Source organism: Plecotus auritus, assembly GCF_963455305.1.
Source record: "Plecotus auritus genome assembly, chromosome: 8".
NCBI lineage: Eukaryota > Metazoa > Chordata > Mammalia > Chiroptera > Vespertilionidae > Plecotus > Plecotus auritus.
The window spans coordinates 30,952,774-30,972,925 of NC_137782.1; the positions used below are offsets into that span (position 1 = coordinate 30,952,774).

Sequence of the window (20,152 nt, forward strand, 5' to 3'; positions counted from 1 at the left end):
AAAAAAAAGGAGTTGAGGGGAAGGGCAAGACAGCACTGGAAGTGAAGATCATGAGGCTTCAGAAACCATCCTTTCTCTCTTTGAAAGTTCAGTAGCCCCAGTTAGTTCTAAAAGTTTACTTTGGCAAGAGGCAACTTCAGATTCTTGGTACCATTTGGAAGCCTCAAAATACCACTGGAAATAGGCATTCCATTCATCTTTGCTAGTTTTAGTGATAATATTATCCAATAGGGTTTTAAGAAAAGTAAGTTTGGGAATTTCAAAGATTCCCTATGGTGCCCATTGATATTCTGAATTACTTTTGGTCAGATCTGCTTATTTAGTTAAATATGAAGAGTGACCATGGCTTTTAAACATGATTTCAACAGGCATTTCTAGAGACGGAACAGTCTTGATATGTTTAGGTAATGGAGATCCCATTTTTTTCAGAGACTTTTCTCTAGCGCAAGGGCCCCAAACAGCCTGAATAGCTCCAGCAACCTGCAGGTTAGATACCGGCCAGTCTCTCTGTAGAACACCCTGAGCAAGGGGGGTGGGGCGGGGGAGAGGTCAGGCCAAAGTTAAAAAGCCAGTTGTAGTAGAACAGCCTGATCTCAAGAGATCCAAGTCAAAGACTGATGAGACGCAGCTTGCATTGGAGCAGTCTGGTTCCAGACAGAACCAGACCAGAGCCGAGCCTCAGTTTCTGGGGAAACAACCCCGTTCCAGATGGAATCTATCAGAAAGCAAGTGCAGTTCCGAGAAGCAGCCTGGTACTTCTGGGGAGTCAGGCCAAAGTGTCAACCGAGCTCACAAATGAACAAACAAACAAGCAAGGCTCTTTAACGACAACAACAAAAATCCTCTAAAGAGTTTCTGAACAAAGTCCAGAGAGCTTCAGAACGCAAAATCAGAAGCTGGGTTCCAGACCAAGCCTAAGCCTCCAAGCCAGAGAGCAGTGAGCCAAGTGGCTCTGTGGGGAACCAGCTCCTGGTTGCTCACCTGCTCTGAAGCTGTCCAGGTTACTACTCTGCAATCCCTATGGGCCCCCCAAAAGGTTGACCGTGAAACAAAAGTTGACTAGGTACTCTTCACCAAAAGGATTTATTCAGGAAAAAGAAAAGATTGAAATCTGGTACATGCAGACATGATGAGCCACACGTACAAAGATGGAGGAAGTACTTTATGAGGGGGAACGGGGAGTTTGGGGAAGGGGCTGTTATAACCATAGAGCTCTGTTGTACACGTAGAGTTCTTCCTGTAGGGCTCTCACAATGACATAGGTGTGATAGCTCTTCGCACAGCCTCTCCTGATTTCTGGCCAGGTTAAGGTCTCTGTCATAAATTTTAACAGTTAATTTAACATTTAATAAAACCCCGAAGGAGGTGATGGAGCCATGTAATTTCTGGGGAAGAGATTATACAGGCAAGAGGAACAACAAGTGCAAAGACCCTGAGGTGGGATTGTGCCCGGTATGTTTGAGGAATCACATGGCGGCCAGTGTGACTGAAGTGATGTGAGCAAAGAGGGAGAGTAGAGGGTGAGGTCAGAGGTGTATTAGGGCCAGATCCTGTAGGGCATTGCAGGCATTGCAGGTGAGACCCACTGAAATGTTCTGAGTCAAGAAGGGACATGGCCTGACTCAGGTTGTAACAGGAGCCCCTTGGCTGTTTTTTCAGTTTCCCCCCAGTTTTATTGAGATATAATTGCCATACATCACTGTATAAGTTTAAGGTATATAATATAACTAGAGGCCCAGTGCACGAAATTCGTGCACGGGGCGGAGGGGGGGGGGTCCCTCAGCCCAGCCTGCACCCTCTCTAATCCAGGACCCCTTGGGATCGGGCCTAAACCGGCAGTTGGACATCCCTCTCACAATCCTGGACCGTTGGCTTCTAATCGCTCACCTGCCTGCCTGCCTGGTCGCCCCTCACTGCCTCTGCGTGCCGGCCTGATCGCCCTTAACTTCCCCTCTTGCAAGCCTGATCACCCCTAACTGCCCCCCCTGCCAGCTTGGTTGCCCCCAACTACTCCCCTGCTGGCCTGGTCACCCCCAACTGCCCCCCCCCCCGCTGGCCTGGTTGCCCCATGCAGCCTGCTTGTTCAGTCGTTTGGTGGTCCCTCACTAACCCCCCTGCAGGCCTGGTCGTAGGCAGCCATCTTGTGAGGGTGTGAGGGTTAATTTGCATATTACATCTTTATTATATAGGCTTGTTTGACATGTATATTATGAAATGATTACCACAATAAGTTTAGTTGGTATCCATCATATAGATACAATAAAAAGAAAAATATTTTTCCCTTGTAATAAAAACTCTTAGAATTTAACAACACTCCCATATACCATACAGCAGTGTTAGCTGTAGCCATCCTATTGCATACTAGATCCCTAGTACTTATATATCTTATAACTGGAAGTGTGTATCTTTTTTGTTGTTGTTAATCCTCGCCTGAAGTTATTTTATTCCATTGATTTTTTAGAGAGAGTAGAAAGGAGAGAGGGAAGTGGAGGAGGAGGAAGAGAGAGAGAGAAACATTGATGTGAGAGAGACACATTGATTGGTTGCCTCCCACACGTGCCCCAAGCAGGTCCGGGATCAAACTTGCAACCCAGGTATGTGCACTTGACCGGGAATTGAACCCCCAGCCCTTCAGTGCACAGGCTGATGCTCTAACCACTGAAAACCCCCAGCTAGGGCAGAAGTTTGTACCTTTTGACCAATTTCCTCTAATGCCCCTCCACCCACCCCGCACTTCTGGCAGCCACAAGTCTTATCTATTTTTCCTATGAGTTTGTTATTGTTGTTTTAGATTCCACATATAAGGGAGATCATTCAGTATTTCTTTTTCTCTGATCCTGTTTCTGACCAGCCATGTGCCTAAGCCTCCTTGTGTGCTGAAGCTGCTATGGATGTGTCTTTGTTTCCAAGTTTTTTCTGACATTTTGGTGTGGTTTTCACTCAGGCGTGGGGAACACTGGGCTGAAGTGTGTGAGGAGTGAAGGATGGATAGTATGCAGGGCAGATGGAGAAATGCCATGGATGAGCCAGGCTCCCACCTTCATAGAGACAAGTCAATGAGTTACCGAACCCTCTAGACCTCTGTCTCTTCTAGTATAAAAACTGGTGAATTCTACCTGTTCTGCCAATGCTGGCCAGGGCTGCCATAAAGTTTCAGACAGTGCACAGCATCTCATCACCATCCTCATCCTCAACATGAGTCTCCTCTAAACCTGGGCCAAGCCTGCGTTTGGGTGCTGGGTTTTACCAACAGGAGCTACTAGCACTGACAGGTGCACAGGGAGGGCTCCAGGATCCAGGGGACCAGCATGAGCATGAACTCAGGAGCCAAGACCCACATCATTTCAGAGTCCTAGCAATGAGTGTGTGAGTTCCAGCTCTAGCAGTGTCCTCAAAGAGGAGCAGGAGAAAGCTCCCCAGCTCTCAGGCCAGGAGGGGAAAGGACGTGAGCTTCTGCCCACGTGTCCCCAGTTGTGGTTGTCTGGAAGATGCCCTCTTTGCCTCCCCTTCTCCTCTCCTTACCAGCTGTGTGACCCGGGGAGGATCTTGTGGCCTCTCAGAGTCGTTTCTTCGTCTGTAAAATGCTTGGCTGAGGACCCAACAGCAGTGTGGGTTAAAGGACACAGTAGGGTGCCTGGCACCCTCAGTTCATGTGTTTCTGGGGCAAATCACTCTGAGCCCTCAGCTTCCTCTCTCGCAATGGAATGCGAAAGCGTCCCGGGATTGCTGCGGACTACAGAAGACTGTGAAGCACTGCCCACTGTTCAGGAAAGTGCCCCAGAGTAGGGTGTGTCGTTGATTTGAAGCAGGGATCAGCAGGCCTCCACAAACTTCTTAGACCGCCCAGGTGGCAGCACAGCCACCGCGCACATTCAGGGGTAACTGTGATTCCTCAGCGGAAAGACCTTACCGTATTTCTCCAACGATAAGTGCCCTACTTTATCTGGCGCTCAGCCGGAAGACACAGTGGCCCGGTCGAGGCTGCGGGTGGGAGTGGGCTGTCCTGGACAGGGCTGTGTCCCCGGTTCTCCCCTGGCGCCCAACCCCGCGCCTACCGCACTTGTGTGCGATCTCAGGGTTTCGCAGGTCCCGTGGCCTGTCTCACCTTCCCACCTGGGAACCCAGCTTTAGAAGCTGAACCCCGCGGATTCTGCGAGTCCACGGCCAGGGGTGGAGGCCGGGATGTGGCTGGGGGCCTGAAGCCAGGGGCTGGGCAGCTGGTTGGGGAGCGCGCGGAGCCCGTGGCCCTGCGACGAGGAGCGAGCGCCTGCGGTGCAGCGCCCCTTGCAGCCCGGGTGGGGCGGGAGGCGGGAGGCGGGAGGCGGGGCCAGAGCGGGCGCATGACGCGCGGCGCCGGCCAATGGGGCGCGCGCCCGAGGCCGAGCCTCCTGCGAGCCTTCGCTGCGCCCGCGGTGTCACGTGAGCCGCGGGGAGTGAGCGCCCTGCGAGCGGCGGCGGCCGCAGCGACTCGCGGGCCCGCGGGCGAGTGAGCGAGAGCGGCTCGGCCCGCGGCCGCCGTGGGACCAGGAACCAGACCGCTGCCCTCAGCCCAGCCCGCTGGGCCTCAGGACCGCCGGGGCCTGGCCGCCGGCCGGGCGTGAGCCAAATTCAGGTGGGAGAGGCGCGGCGAGGCCGGTCGGCCGCGAGAACGCGGCCCGGGGCGCTCAGGGGGCTCACTGGGACGCGGGGGCTGGGGTGGTCCTGGACCGCTTCTGGGCGAGTGGCCCGGCGCCCGCGCCCTTGTCCCAGGCTCCACGAGAGCGTCCGAGGAAATGCCCGAGGAACGGGCAGAGATCCTCCGCGCGGGCCGTGGGGGTCCGACAAGCCGGTGGGAGAGTGAACCCTGTTGTCCGCTGGCACTTTCCCGGCGCTGGTCCGAACCGCCGCCTCGGCGCCTGGCCCCTGGTATCTGCTTGCGCCGTGCCGGCCTGCCCTTCCATATGGCGGGCACCCGGCGGGGCCTGGCGAGCGGACCCGGTAGGCGGACGCACCGGCCCGCCCGGCGGGGGAGGCGGGGGACGGAGGGCCTGGGGTGGAGGGGTTACTGTCGGTCAGCCGCCGCGGCCTGCTTGGGTTGGGGCGCGGGCCGAGGGCGCGGTGCTCGGCGGGCAGCACTCCGGACCTCCACCGAGGGGTCTGGGCGGGATCCCAACCCCTTCCTTTCCCACGCACGTTCATACGCGCGCACACACATACACACACGCCCGGGCACCGACGCTGGCTCCACGCGCGAGTACGTCGCGGACACACTCCCGTACTGCCACACCGGCCGCCGCGTACCACGCCCGCGCACGCACTCCCACCCTGTCGCGTACACTCGCACCGCTCACACGGCTCTTACTCCCACTCCCCGCTCAGCCTCCTGGCCTGTTGGACTGAATGTTAGCAGAGCGATGGCCGAGGACTGGCGGGGGCGGGGGCAGAGAAGAGGCCATCCCCTCCTTCCCTGGCCGTCCGGTTCCCTCTTTGCTCCCCACTGTGGTGTTCCCTATGGAACCCCTTCCTGACCCGTGACCCCCTCCCTCCCCACTCGCGGGCAAAGGGGGGCTTTCTCGCCCAATCCCAGCAATGGGGGGTGACAACATTACCAAATGTCTGAACCTCTCAAATCATGTCCCCCCTCTAAGGACCGGGTGGCTTGTGGGGCTCTCGGGCCACCCTACAGGTGCGAGGACGCCCGGGCTCGTGGACTTTTGGGCCTGCCGGCTGAGCGGGTAGCCCAGACTCTTATTTTGAAGGGCGGCCTCGTCCGCCACCCCCTTGATTTGCAGGCTGACCCAATGGCAAGCCCTTGGCCGGCGCTGGGCTTGTTATCAATTACATGTTGTTCCTGCTGCCGCTGTGTCCCCGGGAGGATAAACAGCAGGCCTGGCGCGCCGAAGGGGGTAGGGGGGGTAAGGGGGGTAAGGGGCGGAGTCCGGTGGACTGCTGGGGACAGTGCCCAGAACAGTGCGTCCCCTCCCCGCGCGAAGCCTGTGCCCCTGGCCGTGCCACGTGCTTGCTGTGTTTTAGGGGCCTTAGCCGACTCAGCCCTGGCGTGCCCTTTTTCAGATGCCCTCTCCTCAGCAGTTCCAGAGCCCCTTCTAGGCTCTGAGTGTCTCATTGTCCAGCCCAGGCTGCTCAGCCCTGCATTACTACACTGGTGCTTGACCCTGAGGTTCTACAACAGGTCTCATTCTACCCTCCTGACCCGCCCCCCTTCCTTTCTGGCTCCCTTTCAGCAGCGGCCTTTCGCTCACTCAATCAGCAAAGTTTGCCAGGTCCTGTTTTACACTGGAATACAGAGGTGGACTGAATGAACAGTCAGAACAGCTTATATTCTGGTGGGGAGGTAGACAGAAAATAAAGTACACCAACACATAACTAAGATAGTTTCTGGCCTTGGCAACTGCTAGGAAGAATATAACGTGGGATGATGTACTAGAGAATGGTTAGGGGAGGCCCCCACCCGGAGTGACTTCTGAGCTGAGATTGAAGTAAGTTACTCCTACTTGGAGTACTGGGGAAAGAGAGATGCTCAGAGAGGGGCAGCCAGAATAGTGGCCCGAGGTCCATGAAGTTGGGGAGCTTGGTACACAGCTGGTGTGGAGCAGGTGGAGGTGAGATATGGGTGAGATGAGCAGGGCCCAGGTGCTGGGTGCTGGGAGAGGCTGGGTCACATTTCCTTGGGAAACTATTGGAGGTTTCCTCCCACCCTATCCTACTGTACTTACTTATTTCTCTCTTTTTATATAATTTTATCTGTGACTATCTCAGTTTATATCTAGAAAAGGAAGGCCTCCTTTAATAAGAATCACAGTACCATCACCACACTTAAAAATATCAAGACAAATTCCTTGATATTATGGAATATTCAGTTGGTAGTCACAATTTAGAGGAGAGCTTAAGTGGGCAGGAACATGGTCTGATCTGCTTCTTCCCACCAGTCGTGGCTTCTTCCCCAGTTCCAGGAAGGCTGGAGTCCCCCGTATTCCTTAACATCACAGCAGAGGGACAGAAAGACCATATGTTGCCCCATTTGGAGGCTAATCTTAATGGCTGGTACTGACCATGCCCTGTGTTCATGCCAGCCCTATAGTAAGTGCTCATCATATGATAGATAGCTCGTTGGACTCTTAAAGCAAGAGAACTAGGCACTGCTGGCAGCATCCCCACCCAGTAGACAGAAACAGGCACAGAGACGCTGTGCCATCTGCCCAAGACCATCCGCCCAGCTGACATATTGCACATGTAGGATCATAGCCCCCTGTTCAGAGGGTGGGGGGTGACAGGGGTGAGGGAAGTGTAGGGCCAAGTGTGAGTTCTGCCCAGCCTCATTGCCCTTTATATTATCTGGCATTTTTATTCCTTAAGGCACCTGATTTGGTGAATAGTGTGTAGTTTAAAATACCCAATTTTAAGTCCTTAGCTGAGTATTTCGACTAAAAGCCAAATGTCCTGGTGAAACTTCCCAGAAGTACAGACTTGCCAAGGGCATCCACCTTGCCTTGTTTCCTGGAGCTCTTAAACTTCCCAGATCAGTTTGGAACTGAGGTCAAAGGTCCTGAGGTCATTGGGAACACGAAACATGGGGAAACTGAGATTTGGGGAGGACTTGCCCAAGGTCACAGTTGATGATGACCAGCCTTGGGAGCTCTCTGCCCACAGGGCTGGGCCTCTTGACTGTTGGGCAGTGCTGGGTGACAGGCCCAGTTGTGGTCCTGGAGACAGAGCATGGGGGTGGGTGCAGAGGTGATGTCAGGCAGCAGAGAAGCGCTGGCTTCAGGTGCAGAATATCCCCAACCTCAATAAACATCCACTCATGATCACTGGGTGGGGACAAAGGTCCACAGAGGTGGCCCCATCACAGCCTGACACTGTTGACTCTCCTTGGACACCAGACCTAGCATGGCCTTCAGAGGACACAGCTTTCCCCTCTCCTCTCTGTTGACATTCTCTGAGCTCCTCCTGGGCACCAGCTGCCACACTGGGAACTGGGGACACAGCGGACACCCTACAGCCCAGCCTGCTGTCGTGGAGAGCATGGTCTAGTGGGAGATAGGAGTTAGCTGGGTCTTCCCGAGGTTGTGAGTGCTCCATGGGTGCAGGCCAAGGGGGTCTTCTCTACAGGCCTACTAGGCGGTTGTGAAGTCACATGAGGTAAGATCTGGGTCCACCTCTGCTCCTGTGAGTTCTCCCAGGGATAGAACCTCAGTAAAATGTCTTGTTTTTTTCAGGCCTGTCCCTCCTCTCTCCTTTCAGAAAGGAGGCAGCCAAGCTCAGATGGGTTTGAGAGCTTGAGGGTGGTGAGCTGCCCGCTTCAGATGGGGAATAGGGCCTTGAGGGCAGGCACAATGGGTCTTTAATCTTTTGCCATAAACTAGAGTTGCCTAATTAAAATATAGACTGTCCAGTTAAACTTGAATTTCAGATATAGTAATTTTTTAATATAAGCAAGTCCCATCTAATATTTGGGACATACTTACATTACAAATTAAAAGTTGTTCATTTTTTAAACTCTGAAATTCAAATTTAACTGGGCAGCCTGTATTTTTATTTGCTCAATCTGGCAACCCTACCCAAGCCCCAACAACACAGGGGTCAAAGGGCAAATGGCCATTCTTCTTCCCCACTCTAATGAGTCAACAGGAATGAAGCTGAGGTCAGATGTCCTCAGAAATGCAGCAACTCTGAATAACTGGACAGGGTTCTTGACCTTGGCTGTTCCAAGGTGCAGAGAGCCTCCTCACATACCTTTCTTGCTCACCCGCAGTCACAATCATTCACAGACACAGGTGTGTCCCTTTCCAGAATTATTTTGGAAAATATATTTGAAAGCAAAAGTGCCCTAGGTTGTGCAATGGGTTTGGGAGAGCACTCTTGCAAACTGGTGGTGCAATTTCAGAAAACACTCTTGCAGAGAGAGTTATCCTGGGGTATGGGTGGAGGCAGGATCCAGGCATTTGGCAATGGGGACTGTGAGCTGGTGGGGGGGCGGGGGTACAGGCCCACGAGATGGCAGGTAAGTGTGCTATCCTGATTGGCGCTCTGTTGTTCCTCTCCACAGCCAGCAGTGGCACGGCCAGGCCAGCATGGTGGACCACTTGCTTCCAGTGGACGAGAACTTCTCGTCACCGAAGTGCCGGGTTGGTTATTTGGGAGACAGGCTGGTAAGCAGGCAAGCGTACCACATGCTGCCTTCACCCCCCTCGGAAGATGACAGTGATGCCTCCAGCCTCTGCTCCTGCGCCAGCCCCGACTCGCAAGCCCTCTGCTCCTGCTACAGCAGTGGCCCGGGCGCTGAGGGCCAGGACAACATCTTGGACTTCCTGCTATCCCAGGCTACGCTGGGCAGTGGTGGCAGCGGCAACATTGGGGCCAGCAGTGGTCCTGTGACCTGGGAGGCCTGGCGGAGGGCACCGGCACCTGTGAAGGGGGAGCATTTCTGCTTCCCAGAGTTTCCTGTCGGTGACCCCGATGATGTTCCAAGGCCCTTCCAGCCCACTCTGGAGGAGATTGAAGAGTTTCTGGAGGAGAACATGGAGCTGGGGGTCAAGGAGGCTCCAGAGAGCAACAATAAGGATGTGGAGGTCTGTAGTCAGCTCTCAGCTGGGCCACACAGGAGCCATCTCCATCCTGGGTCTGGTGGGAGAGAGCGCTGTGCTCCCCAGCCAGGTGGTGCCAATGCAGGTGACACTCAGGGCCCAGGTGGGGGGCCTGCACCCGATGGCCCCATCCCCTTGCTACTGCAGATTCAACCTGTGCAGGTGAAGCAGGAATCAGGCACAGAGCCCTCCTCCCCTGGGCAGGCCCCGGAGAGTGTCAAGGTAGCCCAGCTCCTGGTCAACATCCAGGGGCAGACCTTTGCACTCCTGCCCCAGGTGGTGCCCTCCTCGAACTTGAACGTGCCCTCCAAGTTCGTGCGCATTGCCCCTGTGCCCATTGCTGCCAAGCCCATTGGGTCAGGACCCCTGGGACCCGGCCCCACCGGCCTCCTCATGGGCCAGAAGTTCCCCAAGAACCCGGCGGCAGAACTCATCAAAATGCACAAATGTACTTTCCCCGGATGCAGCAAGATGTACACCAAAAGCAGCCACCTCAAGGCCCACCTACGACGGCACACAGGCGAGAAGCCCTTTGCCTGCACCTGGCCGGGCTGTGGGTGGAGGTCAGTATGAGGGGTGACAGGCTGGGTGGTGAGTGATGCCCCTTATCTCTGTTCTTCTGGGTGTGCCGCCAAGGCTGATTTCTTCTACATTAGATAAGACTGATTAGGAAGGGGAGAGGGGTGGGCAGGGGGCAGTGCCAGAGCTAGCAACAGCCGCTCAGAGTTTGCTTGTCCCTCCTGGTCACTAAAGCCAGAAAACAACTGGTCTCCTGGTAAGGTTTGCTGGGGCTTGTGCTGAGAGTGAGGGGGCTGAGCCAGGGCAGAAGGGCTCTCATAGCATAACAGGGACAGTTGAGAATGATGGGGCCTGGTCTGTGTGCCAGATGGGGCTTTGACCATGTGTGCACTGTTCCCTCTGCCTCGCAGCACCCCAAAGGGTAAGTGCCACCTTTATTCCCATCTTACTGCTTACTGCAGACTGAGGCTCAGACTGGCTAAGTAACTTGTGCAAGGTCACACAGCTTTGTAAATGGGATTTGAACCCAAGTGGTCATATTAGAGCAGTCACATCCTAAAAATGCTGTTTCCCAACCAAAGGGACCAGCTTCCCTTACAGAAGTCCCTGGGCACATGGGTTGGGCCAGGCCCTTGCTCCCATGGGAGACCTAGAGGTGTGTTAGAGAAGGTGTAAAAGCCAACCACAAGGGAGGACCCAGCTGGATGTGCTGATGGAAAGGTGGAAGGCTCTACTCTGTGTAGCATGGCGGGGAAACCAACTCTCAAAGGACGGGGCTCTTTTTAGGGTTACCCAGCCCTCAGGCAGCATAGCTGGATGGGACCCCAGTGGAGCTCCCTTCCCTGGCCCCAGGTGCTGGCTCACCTTTGGGAGAGCATGTCCATCTTTTCCTGAAAAGCAGGCTGCCAGCCAGGAGCCCAGCCAGGAGCTCAGATGCTTTGGGGTGCCACAGCTGGGCTCTCCCCAGTTTAGGATGCCCACCCTGCTAGAATCTCTGGCCTGCCTGGGAGGGTGGCTTATTCTAGTGGCACATTCCTGGGTTTTGCTGATGTGGCTGTTGCTACATGTGTGAGTGTGTAAGAGAGCAATGTGGCATGTCCCATCTGTGTGCAGAACTGGATCTTGCAAGTGGCTGTATCACTGTGTGTGCACATGTGTATGCATCTTGCTTTTTTTGGGTGTGCCTCTGCTGCATGACCATGTGTGTACCTTGTCTATGAGTGTGCATCCATGTTGGTGTGGCTCACAGGGAGCAGTTTGTAGCTTTTGCTTTTTTGACCAAACTTCTGTCTGAGAGTTCCTGAGAGTGGTCTTAGGGTGGGAGATGCCACTCCTGGAGTCCTGGCTGGCCCAGGACAGGAGCTGTGACTAGAATGTTTGATGTGATGCTGGCAGCCCCTTTCCAGGGAAGGGACTTATCCCAAAAAGCATCTTGGGTTATGGAGGCCCTTCCTGAGTGCAGGCACCCTCCACCCCAAGGCCCCGAAGGTGCCAATCAGCAGACCCGCAGGGCTTCTTTCTGTGAGAGCCTGTGCTCTAGCCCCACCACATTGGATGTCAGTGCTGGTGCTGTATGCCTTTGAGCCTCGTGCCGCACTCTGCCACGTAGGACCTCGGGTACAGGCGCACTTGCAGGGAAGCTTGTGAGGCCTGATGTGGTGGTATGTGTGTAATGTTGGGTGGTCAGAGCTTGGGTCAGGGAGGAGACCATAAACATGGGGCTTTAGAGGCAGGTACTCCACTACAGAGGGAAAGATATCGAGGTGCCTGGTGGCATGGTTTAAAGCTCCAGTCCTGGTCAGCCTCCAGCTTGCTGTGTGCCCTCGCGGTGGTCCCCCTTCCTAAGCCTCAGTTTCCTCATCTGTAAAGCGGGGCGCCTACTCACTGCCTCTCCTTACCAGGGCCAGGGGTGCTCAGCAGTGCCCCTTTCTCATTGGTGGTATTGTCACTCTTAATCCAAGATCAAGTCTGGGAAGAAAAGGTTCTCTGCCTGGCCTTCATGGGGCAGTACCCCACCTCAGAGGCGCCCCCAGACTTAGAGGGACTCCTCTTGGATGCATTCTCCTCTTGGTGGGGTGCGGGGCTGGAGAGAGGTTGGGCATCTGGCTTGGCAGAGCATCAGTCTGACTCTTATGATGGGCTCATCTTCCTGGGCGCCGTCCTCTGGCTGCTGTTGACTATTGGCAAGTGGCCCTTCCATTTGGGATAGGACTGGGTGGGACCATAGAGGAAAGGTATGGTCCTTGGTCAAGGCTGCCCAATTGGTCCACTCCCACAAGAGGAGGGGTCCTGTTTTCTAGGCTGTCTCAGAAAGCAGACAGGAACCGCAGCCCAAAGTGCATCTTAGGAGTCAGATCTCAGTCCCGACACAGTGGCATTATGTGGTAGTGAGTTCCCCATGGTAGGAGGTATACAAACAAGAGTGGGATTTATGGAGGGAATTCAGCTCTGCCACTGTTTAAGCCTTGGCATTGTTCCTCTTGCTCAGGATTCACTCAACAGGGAAAGGCATGGTAGGTGCGTGGCATGATGAGGTCCCTAGGGAGTCGACCCTGGAGCCATCCCTGCCTCCATCCTCTCCTAGGGCTTCAAAGGGCATCCCTAGCTTCTCTCAAGCTCTTCCAGAGTGGAGGTCACACATGGCAGAGGCCCTAGGAGCCTAGCACGCTGCCTCTCAGGAGGGCTGTTTCTTTGAGAATTTGAGGGTCCCAGTTGCCCTTCAGGGATCCTGACACCCTGAGGATGTATACAAGACATGCGTGTCCCTTAAGTGTGGCCATAGCCTTCATCTGAGGGTCAGAGGTGAAGGGAGCCCTTATAGCAGTCGGACAGGAGGACAGACCCAGCTTTGTGGCAGCTTGGTCTGGACAGGGCAGGAGAAGTAATGATGATGATGATGATGATGAGGTATCGTGTTTATTGAGCAGTTACACTCTGCTAGGCACTATTCTAAGGTTCTCAGAGCTGAAATCCCCTCCACGAGTTATACTTGCTTGCATACCTCCTGCCACGGGGGACTCATTACCTCATGAGGCTATTTTGGCCTTTATGTGTACTTTGGTTCACTTAAGTACCATCCAAGCTTCTCATTCTGGCCCACAGGCCCACAAAATCTGTTTGCCGATCTCACCTTTGCAGGCCACGCTCCCACTTGGACCTCAGCCCTCTCTGTGCCCTCTCTTTCCAATGCTTCTTCCCCAGTGGCAACTGAAGGTGGTCTTATAATGGTCTCTGCTTTGTTTTGCACAGGTCACAGGCAGTAACTCACTGAGTCCTTATAATAGCCTTGGAACATAGAGACATCAATATGCATTTTACAGAGGGGGAAATGGAGGCCCAGAAAGCCTGCAGGGACAGAGCTAGTGAGTATGGCTCTGGTGCACCCCCAGGCAGTGCCTCAGCCCCACCCTGACCTGCAAGTAGTATGGCAGGCATGCCTCTCCCACCTGGAGACACCTGCCGTCGTGGGCTGACTTTCCCCTCATCTTTCTCTGTGCACCTGGGATTATAATGACTGGGTGTCCTCTCTCCCCCACAGGCCCTCAGCTTTTTCAGGTGGTACACCATGGGTGAGGGAAAAGAGCTAGCAATAGCAGCAGTGATAACAGCAGTTCCTGATGTGTGCTAAGCACTGCTCTGCATGCACCTAACGCAGTAACTCATGTAATATTCCAACAAGTCTGTGAGGTATGTCTCAGTATGTTGTCCCCATTTTACAGAGAAGGAAATGAGGCACAGAGCATTTAAGTAAGTTCTCCATGGTCCCACAACGAGTAAGTGGCAGAGCCAGGAGTTCACCCTGGGATGTCTGCCCTCAACCCCCTGCCCCCAGACTGAGGACCTCTCTCCAGCCCCTTCTGCAAGCCTCTAGTCAGGTGTGGCCTGCTAGAGTGTTGAGAGGACCTCCACCTGCAGCTAGTCTTTGGAGTGGCCCCCTACATGCTTGCTTGCCTCCCCATGTGGAGAGCTCCCCACTCCCAAGGCTGCCTCTCTTCTTGCTGGGCCTGGTGAGCAGATTCCTCTTCCTCCTACCAGGCCTGTTCTGGCCCTGGCACTGTGTCCTGTGCGCCACCCTGTGCACCTTTGTGTGATGAACAGTATCCCTCCCTGCACTCCTCTCCCCATTGTCACTTGCCCAGGTTACCAACCCCCGCTTCCTTCTGCTCTTGGTCCTGAAGCCAGTGTTCCCTGTCCCTTCCCCTCTTGTGACATGGTTCTGGCACCCTTGACAGGGTTGAAATCAGACTTTCCCTATTCCAAGCTAACCATCTGGGAAGTGGCTGCTTGCCTGCCTTCCTAGAAGTTTCCTTGCTTCACTCTCAGACACAGGCCTTCTTTGTTCCCTGCAGCGGAACGTCCTGTTCCAGAATGGCCAAGCAGTTCTGTCCAGAAAGAATCCCTTCCTGCTGCAGCTAATATGAATATTAATAACTTTCACCACCCCTGTGTGGCAGGTACTGTTGTCATCCCCAGAAGACACAGAGGCCCAGAAAAGGGGATTTGCAGGCCTGAGGCCTCAGAGCCAAGAGGTGGCAGGGACAGGATTCAAGCCCAGTGGTCTGGCTCTCTTGGCCTGTGTCACTGCTTCCCCTACTCGATGAGGCATTCTCCGACCCCATCCCTGCAGTCCGCTCGGCCTCCAAGTGTGGCTGGGCAGGTTGTGCACTGCACAACGCTGGGGGGTGCCATTCCCATTGGGATCTTTGAGACTTGACTTTACAATCATGGCTTTCTGGCTGATGGAAGGGGTGCCTTTGCACAAAGGTGTTGTGTGTGCCAGTGGTGGTGCTGACATTATAAGCTGCTCAGGAAAGTCACCTGGACCTCTGTGCTTCCCTGTCCTGCACCCAGTAACACAATTCACAGTAACCACCCACACACTCAAGGACCTTACCAGAGGCCAGGCGCTGTGCTAAGCTCCTTGCTGATAACAAGAGTTCACAATTGTTGGGTGATTGCCATGTGTCAAGCACTGCTGTAAACACTTGTCGCCTTTTATAGTCCTCTGAGGCAGGTCTGTCACTTACCTGGCTTCAGGTGGGGAAACTGAGCCTCAGAGAGCTTGCCAACTTGCCCAGGTTGCTAGTCAGTATGTGCCTGCATCTCAGCCACCTGTCCCCTCCCTCTATGTGGTCCCCAGGTCTCTCCAGTGCTGCTCTTTGGGACAATGTGAGTAGGGTGTAAGGCAGGGATCTTCTGAGGGTTCAGTTCCTATGGACGGTACCTCTCAAATCGCAGGACCCTAAAGCAATAGGGAGAGGGCTTGCAGATGGGGACAGCTTCTTCTCAGACCTAGCTTTCCCTTGGTGCCCCCATGATGGCAGGGACCCTGTGGTCCTGTGTCACTGCCTTTGGCCTCTGAGAAAAGTTCCGGAAGGTGGACAAGAATTCCAAGATTTTCATTAGGTAAATGAGAAAACTGAGGCCCAGGATGGTTCTTAAGTTTGCTCAGGACCACATAGGGCTCCCAGTCGGGTGGGGACCTGAGCAGATCCTGCTATTCCACTGCTGTAGGACCCCAGCAAGCCTCTTGTTCTCTTTGAGCTCTTACAATGTGATATTATCAGTCCGTCCCATGGGGCTGATCCTGGCTCCCTGGAAGGTGCAGGCACTTCCAGTGCCTGGTGTCTGGGAATGCTCTAGCACTTGTCGATGGCATTTCCTGTAGCTTTCTGCTGCCCCCTGCCTTGGGCATGCCCACCTGCTCTGAAGCTGTATGTCCAACTCCAGCTGGAGGCACGTGGCCCTGGCCCAGGAGCTCAGGTCCAGGCTCTGACTGCCAGAGCCCGTTGATGCTGCTTCCTCCCTGGCACAGGGCTCCAGTGGCACATACCTTCTAGCCAGGCTCTGTGGGTGTGGCCAGGCCCTCTGTGGCCACCAGGGTGGCAGGATACAGCAGGGAGCTATTTCAAGACCTTTGCGCGGGCCTCGGCTGCTCTGCCTTACCTGTGACCCTAGATCAGGCCCTCATCACTCTGAGCCTCAGTTTCCTCATCTGGAAAATGGGCCAGTTGGTCTTCCTTAATTCTGAAAACATGCTGAGAGTATTTCTCTGTACTCACCACATTTGGTGCTCTGGGATGGGGGTAGAAGAAACCTGGTCGTGCTCTAGGGGCAGGGCACCAGGGACAGCCAAGCCAAGCTGAGGTGCTTATCTTCCCTGCTTCTGGGCCCAGCTCCCCATCTGTGCTCAGGCCCTCCTGTTTCCCACCTGGGCATTCCCCAAGACTTGTCCTGCTGGGTCCTCCTGCTTCTTGGCAGGCTATAGGATCAAGGCCTCCATCCATAGGTCATGCCAGAGGTGGGCCATCTCTCCCTACCCTTTGGCTGGGTTGGGGACAGCTTTCCAGGGGCACCACCTAATCTACCTCTTGCTGTGTGGCCCCAGGTCCAGGAACGGGGCTGTTGGGTCTGACACTCCTGAGTGTGTGCATATGTGCATGTATGTGTTCACATAGGTATACATGCATTGTGCGTGCGCATGTGCATACATGTGCGCACAGATGTGGAGTGTGGGACATGTATGTATGTATGAGTGCGCACATGTGTGCAGTGTACCCGTGTCCATGACACACACACATATGGCATGTGTGTATACACACGGGTGTGCATGCATGCACATGTGTATGTGTGTGTGTGGATTTGGCGTGCATGTGGGTGCATGGATGCACTAGGACTTGAGAGTACTGTCCCTATGACAGCTCCATCCTCCTGTGGGTGCCTGCTCTGGGCGCCTGCTGTGTCCACACTTTCATGTAAATGCACTGACTGGGCACCTACCATGCACCAGGTAGACGTGTCTTTCCTCATGGAGCTGATGGTCTAGTGGCACAGACTGACACTCATCAAAAAGTAAGAAATGGATTTAAAATTGCAACAACTGTGGCAGGGGCCAGGATAGAGAGGTGCATTGTGTTGTGGGAACCTAGAATGATGTAGTCGTGGAGGGCTTTCCTGAGGAAGTAACATTTGAACTGGGCTCTAAGGAGTGGGTGGGAGGGAGCAAGGAGAAGGGAAGGATGAGCATTCTGGATAAAGGGAACAGTATTGCAAATGTCCTATGTCAAGAGGGAACAAGGACAGGTCAGTATAGGTGGAACACAGAGGAGGAGAGTATGTGTGTGGGGAGTGGGGATGTGAGGGGTGGGGAGAGCCTCAAATCCCTGAAGTCAGTGACAGCTGTCTAAGCCCTTAGTCCAGTCAGTTCTTACCTCTCCCACTGGTGGCCTCTGGGCTATGGGAACACTTGCTCCTGGACAGACGGGGGCCAAGAGAGGGAGGTGGCAGGGGAACCGTTTAAACTCTCAGAAGTACCTTGTAGAGGTACAGTTTTGTTTGGGGACATCTTAGGAGGTCCAGCTTTCAGGAAAACTGGGTCCAGGAATTGGGTGGGGCTCTTTTTTTTTTTTTTAAAATCTTTACCCAAGGCTATTTTTTTCTATCAATATCTAGAGACAGTGTTGTTGTGGGGGGAGAGAAACATCGATGTGAGAGAGACAATTGATTGGCTGCCTCCTGCAAGCGTCCCTGCCGGGGCTGGGGAACCTGCAACCGAGGTATATGCCCTTGACGGGGAATCGACCCTACGACCCTTCGGTCCACAGGCCAGCACTCTAACCACTGAGCAACCAGCCAGGGTGGGGTGAGTCTCTTTAATGGAGGCAAGGGAAAGGAGTCAAGAACTCCCTGCTCAGCTGGGGAAAGACACTTCTCCTCAGCTTCACTTTCTCCTCTAGATGGGCTTCCCAATGTAGACCTCCACAGAAGCCCCAAGTTCGAGTCTAAGGGGAGAGCATAAAGCATAGCTTCAGTTAGGGCAAGCTGATCCCTCTGCACACCGGAGGGGGGCGGTGTTTGGGGTGGGGTGCGGTGGGTGGAGAGTAAGTCAGATCTCTGGTAGGCTTGAAAGCCTGTCCCAACACCTACCAGCCCCTCTCAGGCCCAGATGCGGGAGAATGGCCTGTTGTGCTGGCAGAGCCTTTGATTTACATGGGGAAGGGGCTTGGGACAGTGGATTTTCACCATAAATTTAGAAGCACTTGGGTAGCTGAAGTACCCTGGGCTGCCCAGCTGGTGGAGTCCTGGGGATCCACTGCTGGCCTGGGTGTATGTTTTTTGGGGGGATGGGGGTGGTTGGGGTAGGGTGGGCCAGCCTGGCCTCACTGATTGCTGTGTCCCTGTAGGTTCTCCCGTTCAGATGAACTGTCAAGGCACCGGCGTTCGCACTCAGGCGTGAAGCCCTACCAGTGCCCTGTGTGTGAGAAGAAGTTCGCACGGAGTGACCACCTGTCCAAGCACATCAAGGTGCATCGCTTCCCCCGGAGCAGTCGCTCCGTACGTGCTGCCAACTGACCCCCCACCTCCACCCACCCACACAACCATTACCGCTACCACCCGCTCACCCCATCCCACCAGCTCCATCAGATCGTCCAGATCGCCCATATATTTTGTAGCAATAATTTATTTGTCTCCTTCAGAGAAATGTGACAATGTTGCCAACCCAGCAGCCTGGGTTGGTATGAAAAGAGGGGGGCTGGCCTGGGAGGCAGGAACCCAGAGCCCCCCCACCTGCTGCCTTTCCTGGGGAGACCCAGCCCCTGACCCAGGAGGCCGGCCTTTGTGCCTTCGCACCTTCGTGCCTTCCTGCGCCACTGTCACAGGCCTCTGCTGCAGTGTCTGGGGGCCTGGCCCTTCTCCCACTGGGCTCCCTGCTTGGGCCAGAGCCAGCACTTTATTGCCCGGGAAGATGAAATGTGCAGTTTTGAAATGTCAGTTCCCGCAGGGAACCACACTGGGGAAAAGGAAGTAGGCCAAAAGTCCTGGGCTGCACTGTGGTGTGCAGGTGGTTTTGTCCAAATGCTTTGCTCAGCCTGCATACTAGAAGGTATGGCAGGGCTGTTAGGGGTGCAGGATCTGGCCTCCTGGTGGCTGCAGGATTGGGGTGAAAAGTCCCCCCTTTGGGGGCTGACAGTGCATGTGCTTCAGTTAAATGTGCAGGGCAGGCAGACAGATGCAGGCTAGCCTCGGAGCATCTGCACCCAGTGTGGCTCATCTCCTCATCCTGGTTCCAGACACCAGCCTCCAGAGTCACCTTTTGGGAGGAGAGGGGAACAGGCTGTGTAGCAAGTAGAAGAAGCAGATAAAGCCCCCAGTCCTTATTTAGAAATGCATTCCTCATTTTGTCTAGAAATTAATATCAAATGAACTAGCTTGTTTTGATAGGTTTATTTCACATCCTATGAATGTATGTAAATAAACTGTACATAGGTACATCTACATAAAATATCTTTTAATAACATCAGCATTTGTGTAAATTTGAAATTTTAAAAATCTATAAAGCTGGTGTATATATGTTACAATTATGTATATTTTCTTTGGTCCTTCATAAAAATATATTTACTTTGCCAATAAAAAGAAAAAAGAACTCAATAACTTAATGATATTCACACACTGCTTTCTTCTGCTCTGCCAGGAAATGGGGTAATCTGGGGGCCGAGTCTCAGGGGACCTTAAGGTTTATACCTGGAAGGATACAAAGGCACCTTTCGGGTTAAGCCCCACCTTTCAGGTTAAGCGCCATGCAGGGTTCCCACACAGCTCCACCTTCAGGCTGGCTGTTAGGTTTCGCTTATTCCAGTATCCCAGAAGGCCAGGAGTGGTCTCTCCTCTTCTCTACACAACCCCAAATCTAACCCTTATCCCAGTGTCACTTATGGGAAGCCACTGCAGGCCAGGCCAGGCCCACGGGGGTCACTACTCCTCTGATTTACTGTTGGAGGCCCTTGCTTGGCACTTGACACTTTGGGTGCAGCCCATTGGGTATTTATTGTGCACCCACTGTATGTTTTGTGCAGATGTAGGGGGCAGATCATGCTCCCACCTGAGCTCCCCGAGGAAATGGCATATTACTTCCCACCTGCATGCGTGGTGGTAAATGGATTAGGACTTCAGCCACCACCTTCACCCTCCCCAGCTGCTCAGAGCTCTGGGGAGACAAAGCCTCCGAAACTCCCCCAGATACTTGAGGGCTCTCTGAGCACTTGCACAGT

General features: G+C 54.2%; 1 protein-coding gene across 1 annotated transcript; it reads left to right on the plus strand.

Moving 5' to 3' along the window:
• Window positions 1–4,367: 4,367 nt before the first annotated feature.
• Window positions 4,368–19,548, plus strand: KLF15 (KLF transcription factor 15). The gene is made up of 3 exons (XM_080683367.1): window positions 4,368–4,612; window positions 9,047–10,147; window positions 18,287–19,548. Exons 2-3 carry the CDS (start codon window positions 9,072–9,074, stop codon window positions 18,453–18,455), a joined length of 1,245 nt encoding a protein of 414 aa, XP_080539493.1. The 5' UTR covers window positions 4,368–4,612; window positions 9,047–9,071; the 3' UTR covers window positions 18,456–19,548.
• The last annotated feature ends 604 nt before the right edge of the window (window positions 19,549–20,152 follow it).